This window comes from Ochlerotatus camptorhynchus, unplaced genomic scaffold (assembly GCF_037179485.1).
Source record: "Ochlerotatus camptorhynchus isolate MF236.1 unplaced genomic scaffold, CSIRO-AGI_Acam_v1.1 ptg000077l, whole genome shotgun sequence".
In the NCBI taxonomy this organism is placed as follows: Eukaryota; Metazoa; Arthropoda; class Insecta; order Diptera; family Culicidae; genus Ochlerotatus; species Ochlerotatus camptorhynchus.
In genome coordinates this window covers 449,838-467,244 of record NW_027040567.1, presented here as the reverse complement: position 1 = coordinate 467,244, position 17,407 = coordinate 449,838, and the positions used below count along the sequence as shown (strand labels likewise).

The window sequence follows — 17,407 nt, the reverse complement described above, 5'->3', positions numbered from 1 at the left end:
TGACCGGCTGTAGGGCGTCTTAGTGAAGGTTCCTAAGATGAGGGTCTGACTGTGTGCTATAATTGACAACCCAGTGACAGGGCCTCTACATTAGGATAGTGGCACAGAATAGAAGTGGAACTTCCTGGATCCGTGGCGCCATATTATTGTTGTGAACACAACCCAAGCAACAATAAGTTCTGATAAAAGGCTATTTGTGGCTTAAGCAGCTTGGTTGAAGGTGGTGTATAGAATTCTAAGCAGCCTCATTTTTAGGTCGTTATAAGAACTTGAAAGTTCCGGGACTGAAATTGAAGAGCATTCTAAGCAGCTTCTGGCGGAACTTAAACGGAAATTTTAGAAAAAAAAAAAAAAAAAAAAACTACAAGGGGTAGCCCTATGGGGTTGAACGCAATGGTGACGTAGGGCTGCGTGGTCTTATATAATAAACCTTTTTCGTTAACTGCAGCAGGAGATTGTGTTTTGTGTAGGAATAGGAATTTATAGCGGGGTACTCTCTGTTTATACTCTTTAGTATGATGCGCTTGACAAAGATGGGCCACAGCGACTCACGAATAGCTACTGATTCCGACCAATAACGGTGCAGCTTCTTCTTTCTATCGATGCTCATGTGGACTGCACCTCGCTGCTTGCAAGCAGTCTTTCATTGTGTACTGGATATCACCACCTTTTACCACGCGGTGATTGAATAAACACCGTTTGGTGAGACCGGATGGAATTCAACTTTGAAATCTGTGTTAAAGAAATCGTTTTTCGCAGGCAATCGGTAATAATTTTAACAATCAAAGCAACAGTTGCACATGTGGGCAATTTTCAATAGTACCATTTCGAAAAATGATAAAGTCTTAAATTTAACAGATGCGTAGAAATATATCTGACCGATTGGTCATGAAATTATTGAAATTGGTCCAGGGGCAGCTGAGTTATTAACGTTCAAAATCTTTCATAATTTTGTGACATGTTCCATTTTCGGTTTTCACAAAGTGTACCCCCATATAGAAATCACAGACATAGCCCTACGTAAAAAAAATTATCCTCTGCATTAATTCTATATTTAGTTCGCATTTTTATGAAAGTTAATTCTAAAGTCAGGTCTTAATGAAAGTTTTTCTAAAGACAGGTATGAACGTGTATTGATTTATCAGCATCAGTAGTACGCAAGGGCGTAGCCAGGTTTCGAGCTAGGGAGGGGCGAAAAAAATTACTATGGAAAATTTGGCCGAATGCCATTTCACCGAACGTCATTTCCTGGCTACGAGTAATAGTATTGGAGCTGTTTGAATTAAACCCAACCCTAGCATGAACCGCTATGTCATCTGAAATATATTAAAGTGAGCTATAGTCCCGCCTACTGTTGAAGTTTTCAGAGCCAGCTGACTGACTAGAATACGAAACACAACACCTTGATGAGCTTTAAATTGGTGTTTGCCCGCATGGTTTTCCAACACACTTGTGGCACAGTGGTTAGCGTTCGTAGCTCGGATGCCGAATACACGGGTTCGAATCCAGGAAATTATTTTTTTTAGGATAGAATATTGATGCACTGTATAAATATAAGAATTATGACTTATTTGAGCCACTGATCATTTCATATTTACGTACATTAAATTTTGTTACTTATAAAGACTTGTGCAGATTGCTTCATGCGGGCTGGGACGGACCTTTTGAGATACTTTAAAGTTGCTAAGAAGTTCCGCTGGGAACTTTTTCGGAACTTTGTTGTGGCCATGTTTTCAGCCCTGTCTGAAGTTCCAAAGAAATGCTTAAGGATGCTTTTTGGATTTTTTTTTGAACTTCAAGTTGCAAGGAGTACGCATTGGAACTTTTTGGAGCCTGAAGTTCCTCGTGCGCTTTCTATAGCTTCGTAAGTAGCCAGAATGTTGTGTTAGAACTTTATATACACTTTATGAAACTTGAAAGTGGGTTAATCGTTGAATACGGAACTTTTGGTTGCTTGGGAAGAACGTTCTGTCAGAACTTTATTCAAACTTTATGGAACTTGGAAGTGAGTTTTATCGTTGAATGAGGAACTTTTGGTTACTTGGGAAGCGCACCTACCGGTAGATGGCAAGCTTTGCCTGCAGTTTATATGGGCAGCATGTTTTGATGGTGTGAGTGTCCATAGAAAACCCTTGTGCAGCGCATCCGCTAGCATCGGTAGGTGAACAAAAATGTTCTCTCACTTTTTAATACATTGATTCGTTCACACTTCCACTTCTGTTCTGTAATAGTTGTCTAAAGGAGTAGCAAAAATTCGGTTCACAATGGAAAAGGAATGAAGTTTTACATGGAAATACATATTTTTTGTAAATTTAAACAACTTCTTCTAAAACTTATTCTGAAATAAATACCTACGAGATTATATCTATAAAATGCATTGCAAACTTCAAAGCAAGTAGGGGGATGTGCTAAAGTGACGTAATTTCCAAGGGGATGCTTGAGAAATTGTGACAACATGGGACACAACATGGGTACAAACTTTGCTTGACGTAATTAATGAACGCTCCCTTAATATATGCTCCCTATAATTATGAATTTTATAAATCATTGAACAGACTAAGAACGCAATTTCAGAGAGAATATACTTTAAAGTTCCAAGTGCAATTCTATGGAATCTTAAACGCGATTGCCTTAAAATTTCAAACATTCCCATCACCGTCATGCGGCAGCCTCACCCGAAGCCATCCATCAATCCTACACCTATTGAACTGGCCGGCCGCGGCAATCAAACACAAAACACTTGATAACCATTATGCAAGTCATCAATTTAACACCGACACGCAAACCCACCACATTTGGTTCTTCCTCATCTTCGCAATCTTGGTAATCACTTATTACTACACCCCATCGCGCATCGCTGCAACATGTTTTCCCCCCTTTAATTACTCTCTGCCCGCAATGGCTGCTTAACCCATTAATTCAACTGCATTCCCCCTCCGCCCGCTATTCCGGTGGCACCGTCAGCAGCGTTGTTGTTGGTGGTGTTGCGATCCTTTCGCCAGGAAACGTGCAGCTTTGCCCGTCAAGTGCCATTAATCTTACAATTGCTCGATTTATTCACAATCATTAGCATGGAACTAGGGTTGCCGCCGGCTGTTGAGGTGCCGGAGGCGGCAGAGTTGGCAGCCCCGTTGCTATTGCCCTCCGGTGCTGCCGATCCGTTGACCACAACCGCGTGATGCGGAAGATGATGGTTGTTGTTGTTGTTGTTGTTGGCGCCAGGACCAGCGGTCACACCAGCTCCAGCACCGCCAACGGTGGGGTCACCGGTGCCGTCCATGTTCCTGGTGAGGGCCAACCGCTCCTCGAACGAGACGGGTGAGATCTGCTGTGCGGTCAAACTGCCCGGATGATTGATGCTGTTCCGGGCGTGGTGATGGCGACTTCCGTTGAAGGATGTTTGCTGCGTGTGCTGCGGAATGGAAGGTGTAAAATGTGAGATAAGACGGGAGTTTTAAATTGGTTTTCTACAGCCAGCCGTTGGGAGTGCTGTGAGGATAGCAGCTGTATACATTGCAATAAGAACGCGGAACAGATACAGAACTAGGAAGCATACACTTTTCAATTCAGTTTGCCAATTGGTGAAAATTAATTGGATTTTGATGTAATTAGGAAACAAGCTGTACGGAATTATGGTTACATGCAGCGTAGCGGGGCTACAATGAATTTCGGTGTGCAGAACAATGAGAGTTGCAATTGAATCACCGAAAATTTTGAGTTGGTTGTGTTTCTATTGAGATACTTTGCAAGTAAAATATAATTTTCCGATTTATGAAAATGCATGATTGTGGTTTCTCCTGAATTTAAAGGCTGACTTAAAGTAAATTGGTACGCCCCTCACGCGCCACTAGCACGCCTCTAGTGTTGGGAATCGACCATCTTTGACAGTGGTTTGTTTATACTTCTATAGAGAGAACAACTGGTGCAAGTTTGATCAAAGTAGTCGATCGCGTTCAGAAATAACGTCAAATGGAACTCGAAAGAAGAAAAAATATTGTGCGCAAACACCTGCAGAAACCGGAGTGGTCCGGTTCCAAGCTAGCTAAAGTACTGAAAATGCTGAAAATAACAGTTTGTCGAGTTCTCAAAACCTACAAGGTAACCCTGAGTGTGGAAAAGAATCAGCGGACCTACGAAAAACTGGAACCAGGGTTCGTCAACTGCGCAGCAAGGTGTAGAGGTGCGTTAAAGCCAACCCCGGTCTTTCGATACGAGATGTGACCAGAAGGTACAACGCCAACTTTCAAACGGTACAGAACATCCTTGCCAGGGAAGGATACATGTCGAACCCAACTAACAATTTTCACAATGTAAACGCTTTACTCATTTCATTTATACAGTCTCAAGCTGTATTCAAACGTTATACGATATGAGGAAACCTTTACTCAACCTCTATACAAGCAAATCTGGCGAACTAAGTCAGCTACTTATGGTTGTTGGGACGGTCGGGAGAAGCTCTTATTGAATTATCCATTAACGCTTTTATACAGCTGTTATCCTGCTGTTTAGTTGTGTGTGAACTTGAAAGGCGCTTATTCAACCTTTTCCCGGTTATCCAATAATCACTACACAGCTTTCTCTTGAAGCCGGGTTAAATACTGTTTACGCTTTTTTATGAAGGAATTTATTGAGTTTATTTTGCTGTGAATCAAATTAATCGAAATTAGTTACAAATCATCACCAAATTATTTACCCTGCACCGGAACCTGGAATCGAACTCAAGACGACCTCATTGGCAAACCTTGACACTACCAACTGTGCTACGCCAACACTTTGAACTTATGTAAACAAATCAACATTCCCTTCTACAACAAAATCGCTGAGTAGAGGCTTTATAATAGTACACATGAATCACTTTTCTCGACTAGCTATAAAAGAACAGAGTAAAAGCTGTAAAACTTCACACGTCTAAAAATAAACCTAGTTGACTGTGAAAATGCTTCCGAAGTTGCTCTAACACAGTTTATAAGCTGAGTACAGGTTGTTTAGTTGTTGAAAAAGCACTTTTGATGTTTATGTTATTCAGCAAGAGTGGTTGGTTGTGTAGAAGCCATCAAATGAGTAATATATTCACTTTGTTAGCTTTGTTTTGCAGCTACAAGTTGAAAGTTGGGTAGTGTGTGTATAGAAGTGACATTAGCGTTTATTGGCTGATGTTATTCAGTGCGACTGACAAATTGAATAATGGTTGTGAAAAAGTTGAGTAAACGCTCTCCAAAACTATTTTGCTAGCTTTTGCTTGTAGCTGTATCTGCAGCTTCTTTTCAGCTACTTTACAGCACAACGCTGGAAAAGTAGGCTTACAAAGCTGAAAATGTTAGTTGGGATGTCCCGGGCTCAAATCATTTATTTTGCTGTGCTGGGCCCGCTGTCACCGTATAACGTGTTGCCTACGCCACTGGGCTGATAGAACTTGAACGGCGCTCACGAATAGCCTACCTTGTTGGGTAATGCACATAATCATTTCTGATCTGAAGCAACTTGAAATTTAGTTCAATAAAAGCAGTTCATATTCAAATTTTGCCTGGAATATACTTGTATATAGGGCAATTAAAGCTAGCTATTATCCAGTTAGTAGTTTCTTTGTTTGTTCTTACAAGTGATCGACAGATTTTATATGCGAAGTGTTTTGAGTAACGGCGGATATGAAACTCAGAACTAATTCACTAAGGCTGCGATTCACGCGAGTCGATTCAAAGGCATCCTATAAGGAAAGTTGTTTCTTTGGGAAGGGAAGAATTGTATTCAAGAGTAACAATTTCCTGTCGAGGGTCTTACCGCTTCGTTGCGTTTTTCCTACCCCTAAAGCATTCCTTGTCACAAAATATTACACTTCTTCCCTCTCCCCTTTGACGGTGTGACAAATACCATCATTTTCAAATTTGTCTGTTCAACTTTCCACTAGAGCTTGACGATCAGGAGATTCATAAGGTCATGTCGAATTGTGAAAAAGTAATTCGGATGGTCAGGACCTATTGGGACAGCTGTAAGAGGACTGTATATTGAGGTTAAACACCGGTCCTAGTCAGAAATTTGAATTTTCCAGTGTGGCAGTCCGAAGCATATCAATGCGGAATCAGGTAATGAGCGAATTGCAGCAACATTGGTGCTTCTAGCATGGTATTCACTCAATTTAAAAACCAACGAAATGGAGAACTTTGATTCAGGAACACCAGAACTAGTAAACAAAGCAGTGGAGGCACCATCAATGAACACATCATCAGCAAACATTAATTCAGCAGAAAAAAAATAAATAATAAATACATTGCCAAACTTGGTTACGAACACAATCACATGTGGCAAGAGATTTGAGTACACTAAGTCTTTTTTTACATGGTTTTTTATACGGTTGGAGCCGCTGACACGCAAATTATACTATACGTTTTTAACGATTTCTCGATAACAATCCAACCTATCGACTTGATTCGAACCACATTATCCGTTTCAAGCCATAGGTAATCGATTGGCATAATTTAAAAAAAAATCACAAAATTTGGTGTTAATACACAATTAAAAAAAAATAAATGTACCATACACGACTGCACTAATGAATTTGAGTTAATGCAGTGATGGAAATTTTACAGGAGAGCGGGGCAATGTTCATTAATAATTAACATTGAGTGTTAATTTTTAGTAAACATTGCTCCGCTCTCCTGTCAAATTTTCGTGACTGCATGAACTCATATTCATCGGTGCACTCGTCCATAGGGAGCTGCACCGTCGGGTTAACCTCACTTTTTTGACATCTGGCAGTGGTTTGTTTACATGGTCTTAGAAAAGAAAAATTAAAAAAAAATATTAAATGTTTTTGGAGAGGAATATTTTTTAAACGAACATAGTCGGATCCCTAGTAGCATCGGTTGTGGCAGCTTCTATACAACTTATAACAGTCATAAAGAAGTTGCTGCAACTTATTGTGACGGAAATGTGCTACTCGGGATATCATGTATTTTAATTTTGTTTTTTTTTTTTAAAACCTCTAATCCACTTGAATCGACTAACAAGCAAAGGTTAACAAAGCACCACTGGATGTCAAACTGATGCATGCGGGTTCATCGCGTTCCTTCGTGACGTCAGCGTGCAGCATCCTATTGACCAATGCACGGAATGAACTGCATGAACAAATTTGACGTTTGAGCGGTGCCGTGTTTACTAAAAATGAACACATGAATAATACTCGCGTAACATTTAAAAATGGCATATGAACTTATGTACACAAAATTTTTCCCACGAACCGAAGTACGCCGATGCAAACCAACAACACCATCGGGTAGGGTGAGTTTCCCCCTTCCCGATAGTGGTTTGGTTTGCGTGGGTGTTCTTCGGTTCACGAGAAAAGGGCATAATTGTTTATAAAAGTTGATAGGACCTTTTTCTAAAGTTACGCGAGCATTGCATCATGTGTTCATTTTTAGTAAACACGGCACCGTGAGTTCATTCCGTGCATTGGTCAATAGTCGAGTGCACGAGTGAACTTTTGTTCATCTACTGAAAAATAAATTGACACAACAGCGGGGCCCTGTTTACTAAAAATGAACACATCAATAATGCTCGCGAAACATTTGAAAAGGGCACAACAGCGGGTGTCACTTTTTGTCGAGTGAGTGAACTCAAATCCACCCGTGCACTCGTCTACAGTATGCTATTGACTAATGCACGGCATGAACTCACGAAAAAAAAAATGAAATTTGAGTGGTGCCGTGTTTACTAAAAATGAACACATGACGTAATGCTCGCGAAACTTTAGAAAAGGGCATATCAACTTTTATAAACAACTCGTTAGGCCCTTTTCACGCGAACCGATGTACGTCCATGCAAACCAACAAGTACCCGATGGTGTTCTTGATATGCATGGGTGTACATCGGTTCGGTACATATCCCCCGTGTAAAAAGGACTGAGCAGTGATGGAAAAAAAAAATCCAAAATCAGCAACGGCCGAAAATCACTGCTGATCTTGAGATCAGCAAAGTCGCAAGCAAAAAATCACGGCTGATTTTATCTTAGCTGATCTTGAGAGTTGCAAAATCCGAGGGGGCTATTCTATCTACGTAGTAGGAAAAATTGTGTTTTGTTGTGGTTAGCTGCGCGTACGCTGAGGTAGATAGAAAGAAGATTGATTACGATTCTGAAGATTTCCTGCAAAAAGATGATGCGCGACGCATGTAGATGCGAGAAATGAAAAAAATATTTTTCGAAGAATGATTCGCTAGTTTGAGATTTTTCGAGCATCTAGAGTTGGCATTAAGATGTGTCGCCCCGCTCGGCAAAATCACAAAGCAGAAAATCAAGGCTGATTTTAACCTTAGCTTATTTTGAGATAACAACAATGTCAAACAATAGTCAAAGTAAGAAACCGACATTCACGCCTCTGGACAGCGTATGTATAATGTATATGCATCTAAACCCATGCAATATGGGTATCTATGGAATGGAATTGATGAGTAGAAGTGGAAAAATAACATTCGCTGCCATTTTGGAGTTCAAGGTGGTGGACCATTACCTTTCATTTGATAGTTTTATCTTTGAAATTGGCCCCAGTGGTTCAAAAGTTATGATTTTTTGAAAAATCTCATTTTAGAATAAAAATCGATTTTGTGGACCACCTCAACATGGAAATGGTCACCCTAATGACAAAATAAAAAAAAAATGTGTCGAATATTTAGCGATATATCAACAAAACTACCCATTTTTTATGAAATTTCAAGGACCACTATATCGCTTTGCAAGTTCAGCGAGCTTCTACAAAGTTAGCTCAACTGCTACATCAGTTTCTGCACTTATAGAAAGTTCCCTGAAGTACTGCTCAGTTTCCTGAAGATCTACGAAATTTCATGTTCCAAGTTTATACTTGTTGGCTTGTGGAGGGTCTTAGAAACCTTCCTTAAATACCTTTTAATACGTCCTTTTCCACAGTTAATACTAATAACATTTGAACAGCTGGCTTTTTCTTACCGTGTATGTTTGTTTTGATTCGCTATGAAAGTTTGACAGATAAAATGAGGGGTTCGTGGATTTTCCTATGTTTCAAGGGGTGCATCGATTAGCTTGGGACCGAAGAGAGTACCAGAGGTGAGCCAAAAAGTTGAGCACGTTTCATCGGGTTCTGGTCTTAGAGTTACCTCTATGGTACTAATCCGTGGTGATAGGTCCGTGAAAGGGGCCTTATTCTGTTTTCCTTTCGCAAAACTTTCTCTACAGTGTTTGCAAGCTCGGTTCCCGGAAGAATATGGGACGTGTACGACGAAACCAGCCCGTGACTAGATATCAAAGGAAGATTCGACCGTAATTGTGTGAACGGCATCGTAATTGTGGTCAAGCACTGACGTCGAATCATCATCGATCGCTATCTTGACAGTTGTCAAGCACATCTGCTGCGTCATCCCCGACTGCTGACCTGCTCTAATTCGTCATGCATAAAATATACAGCTTTAAGTTCTTGACACAAGTTGTAGCTAATATCAAAACCTACAAATGCTACATACATTATTTTACAGAATTGTATTGATGAAAAAAGTTAGAGTCAAATGAATGTAAATGAATGCACCAAATTAATGTAAATAATTTTTCATGCCTGGTCTTCGGCAATCATTCTCGTTTATGTAAAAACCGGCCATTTTGGATCTTGTATTTTTTTAAATGGCATCTTTGATATTTTTCAATAAATTGTAACACGAAAACGTCACTTCTTATCGAAATGACATCTGAAACAAAGTTGTTAAGAAAAATAAAGTATTTCTGGGAAACATATACACGGTAATTTTTTTTAAAGTAATTTTGAGTAAAATAGTAAATTTTCGATATTTATAATTAAAAAAAAATGCAACAACTTTTGAAATATTTAAAACTATGGACGCTTGAAAATTGACAAATAAATAGGCAGGGGTAAATAGGCGAGGCGAATAAGGGTGGGTGCAAATCCACTCACGGAGCAGTTGCTATAGAGCATTTTGATTTTGGAGGCGAACCAGCCCAAGGCTGAAAGCCTCCCTAATAAAGATAAATAATAATAAAGCATTTTGAGCCCAAAACGCAAAAAACTTTCAATTTTGTCTCGACTCCTTCCGATTTAAATGAAACATTGCTCACATGTTCGCTGCTACCAGTGGTTGCATTTTTTTTTATGTGAATACAATTTTTATCAAGAGTAATTTTTAAAAAGGCGTATTCAAACAATGGATTATATTTAAAAAAATTATAACACCGAAAGATTGACCTGATCAAAATTACATCTGAGAAGAATTTGTAGGTAATTCAATTTTCTTTAAGAAAAAAATACGCTGAAAGTAAAAACTCAGCAATTTTATAGTAAACATCCCCTTCAATTTTTATATTTTTTGTTACGGAAACTGAAGGAATGCCCGAAAATTTGTTGAAGAGTGTAAGCTGGTAACTTGCTTCAAAAATTTCTATATTTTTTTAATTGAAAAATGAAACCATTGGTAGCATCGAAAATGTGAGTAATGTTTCATTCAAATCGAAAACACTCATGCCCAATCGGTTGGCGTTTTGGGCTGAAAATGCTCTATATAACTTTTTCTCAAGATCCCCCTTATAAAAAATAATTACATACACTTACACACATAACATTTAATTAATGAGCAGAACAAACCATAACGCTTCTGCAACGTAAACAACAGAGCTCAAAGTTTTCAAATCTCATTAAAACAGTGCAACATCAAACATCTTTTTAACAGCTTCGCGACAGTCTACGGAAAGCAGAGCTAGATGACAGCCAAGCAACAGCAAGAGACAGAGCGGTAGAGACGGCAAGAAACAAAGTTCATCTACCTTAATGCTAATGTTTCTTACACTGGTCAGGTGGTAATTGCTTCGGCTGCTGGGGCTGGCGTTCATCCGCGTGGCCGTGTGGTACATCGAACGGTCATCATAGCCACCGACCCGGCCTCCCAGCCCCCGGGGATTCCTCAGGCAGTGGCACTTTTCCAGCGCGTTCTTAAACTCCCGCCGGAATTTACCTGCAAATGATCGAGAGATGGAAATTGAGAATGTGAGAACAAACGACATAATAGTGAATAATTAAAAGTTTTAACGTTTTTTATCTTGAAGCATGTGCGTAGTCAGTGGGGGGCAGGAGGGAACAACATATTTTTATTAATTTTATATGTTAGTTAAAAATTCCTCTTATTTTTTTTAAAGTTTGAGTTGCAAAAACATGAAGGTTTTCAATGGCCTAGATTGAACGTTATTGGACTGCTTTCAATTTGTTTCAAAAGTATGGATCTTAAAAGAGAAGAATTCGAAATGAATTTTGAGCAGAATTAAAAACAATTCGTGGGATAATTTGTATTAGGATAATACAAATATAATTCTTAAGAGATCTCTATGAGAATTGTAAGGAGACATCCAAGTGAGTACTATCGATAATTTCTACGGCATTCTGAAGAGGATTATATTTTTTGCAATGCGCAACATAATCCTCACCTTCCTTGCCTCAGTCTATAACCTTTTCTTTGGAGTTCACTCTTAGCTTTTGACACAAATAATTGTGTGTTTTTTTCGGTGCGGGTCAAGCGAAAGGCTATTTTTTCGATAGCAACTCAATGTTGCAGTGCTTGCTCATTGACTGAAGTTCATTCTCAGCTGCCTTTGGAAGCAACTGGAGATGTTCGTTGAAAAAAAAATAAACAATTAGGTTCAGCTTCGCACATGGCTCCGCGAAACCGTCTATGGAATAAATTGCGAATTTTGTGAACTTACTGGGCGCGGATCCCACTCAGATGATCATTACATATCGCATAGCGAAGTGTTCGGATCGAATAAAGCAAACCGTTCTTGAATCAACCTTTTCTTGCAGGTAGACAGTGTTGGTCCGAACGATAGCGTGCGTGTTCCGTTTCGTGTCGAACTGTAAGCGAAGGATTGCAAAGCTGCCGATTGAGACGCTAAGAGCGACAAGCGGACAAAAGAAAGCATAGAAGCCGAGAAACATTGCATCGGTCCGAGTTCCGTTGCAGCAAAAGGAGTACGAGAAAGCAGAGCAGTGTCTGCTGAAAGTGGCGCAGTCGGAGTGCAAGGTGAATCGTTGTCGTCCTGAAGTTCCTAGGATGGCTCCGCTGCCAGTACAGTGGGTCACACCGAATCTACGTGCTTTCAGCTACGTCGGGGTCGATTATATGGGACCGTTCGATGTGACCGTAGGGCATAGATCAGAGAAGAGGTGGATTGCGCTGTTTACCTGTATGGTAACACGTGCGGTTCATTTGGAAGTGGCACATGGGCTGACCACCCAGTCGTGTTTGATGGCGATATATCGATTTATTGGTCGCCGGGGCTGGCCGATCAAATTCTTCTCGGACAACGGGACAAACCTACGTAGAGCTAGTAAGGGGAAGTGGTGGAGGCTGTACAGGGCATTAGAGATGACTGTGCAGACCAGCTAACGAACGCGAGAACGAAGTGGACGTTCAATCCCCCGCCGCACCTCACATGGGAGGCGTCTGGGAGCGCTTGGTCTGCTCAGTGAAGGAAGCGCTGACAGCGCTTGATGATGGAAGGCGACAAACGGACGAGATACTGCAGACAGCCATCGTTGAAGCGAAGGACATTATCAACTCCCGTCCGCTCACCTACGTGTCACAGCAGTCCGACGAAGCAGAAGCGCTCACCCCGAATAATTTCTTGCGGGGAACGTCAGCGAACCAGCCTGGTAGAATCTGTCCACCTCCCCATCCGGCAGTGGCCTTTCGGGATGCGTTTCAGCGTTCGCAGCAGTTATTTACGGTTGATTTACAAAAAAAAAAAGGTTTTGTTTTTCCTTGATCCGAACACGAAGGAAAAATCATTGCCATCAAGTTCAAATCAGAAGATTGTTAACAAGTTTTTTCCATTGCTGGGAGCACCGTTCAATACATGAGAGTGTACGACCTCCCACCAGATGTCGCGGATAGTGATCTAGCATTGGTGCTAGGGAAATACGGTGATGTAAAGCGTGTAGTTCAGGAGAAATTTCTTGCCGCATTGGGCCTCGATATGTTTACAGGTATTTGAGGTCTACACAGTTCGAAAAAGTAGTGTAAATTTCTGTTTAATATGATGCACATAAATGGAGCGTCACATATCATATAAGTTTACATTATAAATCATGTTAAGTTCTGAGATATTTCATGCAATGTAGCAAATATTGTATACAAAAGCTCATCTTTGTAAACAACATTGTTTACAAGTTGCTCGGTTGTGTGAAATGAAATACAACTTTACGTGAATGAATGTTTACATCACAATTAAAATTCAGAATTTTTATCTGTGTATATATGGATGTGAAAAAGGAGATTCCCAGCTCGCTGCATATCCTCAATCGAAAGGGTCATGGATGGGACGTCCCCGGAAGCCGAGTAGAAAAGTGGAGCGGAAGCAAGCGCTGCTGAGAAAAAGCAGGCGCCTCTTTTCAAGTGCAAAAATGATGCAAATTATTATTACAAATTCAAGATAGTGGACTATACCGAAAAGGAGCGGATAAAGGACGAAAAGGAGGCCAAGCGCCGGGTGCTGCTGAATGAAAAATAATTGGAAGGAGCAAGAGAGTTGAGCACACGGATGAAATCGGAAGAAGAACTCATAAACACACAATTCTTGAAGAATTTCACGACCATAAGCAGCTGACAATAATTCGGTTGTTAAATAAAATTATCTTCTTTTCCTTTATTTAACGTCGGTCTCTGTTCCGCAATCTAGTGCCAATCAACGACGGACATCGATTGCCATCCATTGACGGCAACCGAATGTGCAGGAAGGCAGCTTACACACCTGCGTAGGATATCGCACCCATTCACAACACACACATGGGCCGGGACCAACGGCTTTACTTCCCTTCCGAAGGAAGACGTGACCAGAGATTTTTATGCCTCAGAAAAATCCCACCGACCTCGGCTGGGATTGCACCCAGACCCATTGGAGTGTTAGAAAGCAGTCACGCTTACCACTACACCACCGGTGCCGGCTAAATAAAATTATAATAAAGGTAATAATATAAAAGAAAATCCTAGAGATTATTCCAAAGCGGATCTGAGCAGGAATCCAATGAAGAATTCCAAGGGGACAGAATTCCGAGGAAGGTTAAAAAATGAGACTGATTCCAGGAGAATCGAACAACATGTATCAATCTTTTAAATTTGTCGAACCTCTTAACGGAATCCCTTTATGAAGAGCTTTGAGTGCGTTGGTTTATTTCCTTTTAATTCAGTTATAATTGCTTACCTTTGGACAGATACGTGTATTTCGTCTACTACTTGGAGAGGAGTATTTTGAAAACAAAGAAATAAAGTGTTGTAAGAATTAACTCATAGAAATTCTAAGGAGAATTTCATGGAATTGCGAGAGGAAAATGACATTATTTCCAGGGAACTCTGAGTAGCTGTAGTAGCAATAGTTAAATTAAATAGTTTTGCTTCTAAAGAAAATTTTCTCACAAATACATTTTTACCCAATTTACACAAAATTTACAGAAACTCATTTCAACTCTATGATTTGTATAAACGTGATCATTAAAAAAAGTTTTCATTGAACATTTTCGTTTCTGGCTGCATATTACCAACCGGTAAATTTTCAAGATTTTCTTCGTGAAAACCGGGAATTTCTAAATGAAAATTCACTGGCCACCCTGTTCTAGGGGTAACACCAAAGTATGTCAGAGTAAACATCCAAGAAAGTTTTGGAAAGAACTATAATGGTGGTAAGCTCCATCTCGGATCAACTTTTAATCCCGTCCCTGTTTGTATGATCTGCAAAATATTTGCTTAGAGTCATGTTGATTACATCTGATGTCGACATCAAAGCAGCCGGACATTCTTGATCGGTTGGAGATTACCACCAAAAGAGAGCTTGGATTGGAACACCAAGTTAAATGTAGGAAGAGTTCCAGGGTAGTTGTGAGATAAGCTCCAGGTAACGTGTGAGGAAAGTTCAGATTTGAGTTTTTTTTCTATCTGTGGAAAAATCCATGACGATGGTGAAAAGGATCCATTTCTAATTAATATGCCAAACATGTTCTGAGAAGAGTTTCGAGAGCGTTCTGTTGACAATTCCAAGAAAATTCCGAGGATATTGAATTCTGAGGAGAGTTCCAAGGAGAGTAAATTCCAAGGTATGTATCTCTAAATATAATTTCAAGTGTATTCTGAAGAGAGCTTCATGGGGATTCTGAGTAGAATTCCAAGGGAATCGAATTTTAAGGGTATACTGTTAAAGAAGAAATAAAAGAAAGAAGATTCGTGCTTCCAAAAATTCAAAGTGGTAAGGCAAAATAAATAAAATAGAGGCCATTTGTGGATTCCATCTACTTTCACCTTAAGAGAAAAACTATATTACACCGAGGATTACACAGCAATAACATATTCAACAATTCAAATACAAAACAAAATAACAAGTTAAAAAACAAATGAAAGCAAATGAAAAAAAAAACCTCATTCCGAATTTGAGAAGACATTTTCTTTTTCACTAGAAAGTTCTGTTTCATATGTTTCTTCCATCTCTAATTTTTCCAGCCGATCTTCGCTTTCTTGGATGTGGTCCTCTGGGAGTAACATTTACAATGTTTCTGTCGTCAATGTCTTTGACTTTTTTCGCGGGATTTTTCTTAATCCTAAAAGAATATTTATTTACTTTCACGTATGATAATCATTACGCTATTTACCTGTGATTACATGATCAGAACTGAGCAACATCCGTGTTGCAAGCCTGTCTTGAGAACTTTCTGGAAAATTTTTGGCTGTATAATCTTAAATATTTGTTTCTAGATTTTATTGCTTCTTCTAACAACTGCCCTATTGGTAGCAGTGCATGTTCTATAACAATGGTACTGCGGAATAAAGTTTTATGCAGAGTTGGAGTCATCGCATATCACGGATACAGTCGAACGTATATCTCCGCTGTTCCTTGAGTAAATTTTCCAAACTTTTTCGTATCAATTTTAAAACCACTACCTAGTGTCTTCAATATCCGGATCAGCAAAGAATCTTTTGTAAAATTTGGGCTACAAAATGGTGAGTTGACAACCTGGAAGGAGCGGAATACCTAGCCCTGGTCCTCACAAGTTTCTACTTCACGCCTCCTCGAGTCAGATGATAACAAAATACTACCATCTGAAACATGGACCCAGCTGGGTGGCGTAGCCTGGGCAATGTTGCCAGTCCGGCAATAGCAAAGTGAAGAGGTGCGACGCGAACACTGGCGCGGTAACCATAGTACGGTGATAGAGGAAATGCTTCACCAAACCTGAACGTCTGTTCATCATGGAGGTGCGGCTCAAAACGGCGTCTGTTCTCCATGTTGATCACAGTCCTAGTGCCAGCGTGGGACTCTAAACAGAGCTGTGTAAGATGGTCCCCCGGCGAGACAGGGGGTTGGGGCAGGCCCAACAAGCCGCCCTGAAAAAAAACAAAGTTGCAAATACTGAAGAAAGAAATACGGATCGGAACAATCGGCACAGACCTACGTGACGAAATAAGACTAAGATTGGAAACTTGGAACATGGAACTGCAAATCGCTCGGCTTCCCGGGCTGCGATAGGTTAATCTATGACGAACTTCAACCACGCAACTTCGAAGTCGTAGAACTGCAGGAACTTTGTGTCGTGGACGGGACAAAATGTATGTAAAAGCGGGCATTGAGCGGCTACTTTCTACCACAGCTGTGGCACCACCAACGAGCTTGGAACCGGCTTTGTAGTGTTGAGCCAGGATGTGCAAGTTGAGGATTAAGGGCTGTTTCTTCAACTACACCATCATCAAGGTGCACTGCCCACACGAAGGAACACCCGACGACGAGAAAGAAGCGTTCTATGCGCAGCTGGAGCAGTTGTACGACGGCTGTTCGCAACGGGACGTCAAAATCGTCATCGGCGACATGAACGCTCAGGTAGGACGGGAGGCAATGCATAGACCGGCAAACAGTCTGCATGCCGTAACGAACGACAACGGCCAACGATGCATGAACTTTGCAGCCTCTCGGGGTATGGTAGTTCGAAGTACCTTTTTTCCCCGCAAGGATATCCACAAAGCCACCTGGAGTTCACCTGACCAAACCACAGAAAACCAAATCGTTCACGTTCTAATCGACGGGAAATTCTTCTCCGACATTACCAACGCCCGCACGTACCGCAGTGCGAACATAGATTCGGACCACTACCTAGTTGCAGTATGCATGCGCTCAAAACTCTCGACGGTGCATAACACCCGTCGAAGTTGAACGCCGCGACCCAACATTGAGGAACTACGGGACGCCGGAGTTGCACAGGACTACGCACAGCAGCTGAAAGTTGCACTACTCACGGAAGAGCAGCTTGGCGCAGCTTCTATTGAAGATGGCTGGAGGGACATCCGTTCCGCCACAGGTAATACTGCTACAGTGGCACTAGGTACTGCAATCCCGGACCGAAGAAATGACTGGTTT

The 17,407-nt window shown here is 40.7% G+C and overlaps 1 protein-coding gene across 2 annotated transcripts in view; it reads right to left on the bottom strand.

Moving 5' to 3' along the window:
- Positions 1-322: 322 nt before the first annotated feature.
- Positions 323-17,407, bottom strand: part of LOC135697691 (orexin/Hypocretin receptor type 1-like) — a 346,064-nt gene continuing 328,979 nt past the window's right edge. The window contains exons 8-9 of one of the 2 annotated variants that reach the window (XM_065217465.1): positions 10,790-10,977; positions 323-3,412 (exon numbers count right to left, since the gene is read on the bottom strand). In XM_065217465.1, the coding sequence (XP_065073537.1) occupies positions 3,023-3,412; positions 10,790-10,977 (578 nt within the window). In that variant the 3' untranslated portion in view covers positions 323-3,022. The remainder of the gene's footprint in view (positions 3,413-10,789; positions 10,978-17,407) is intronic. The other variant, XM_065217466.1, reaches the window with a different exon arrangement.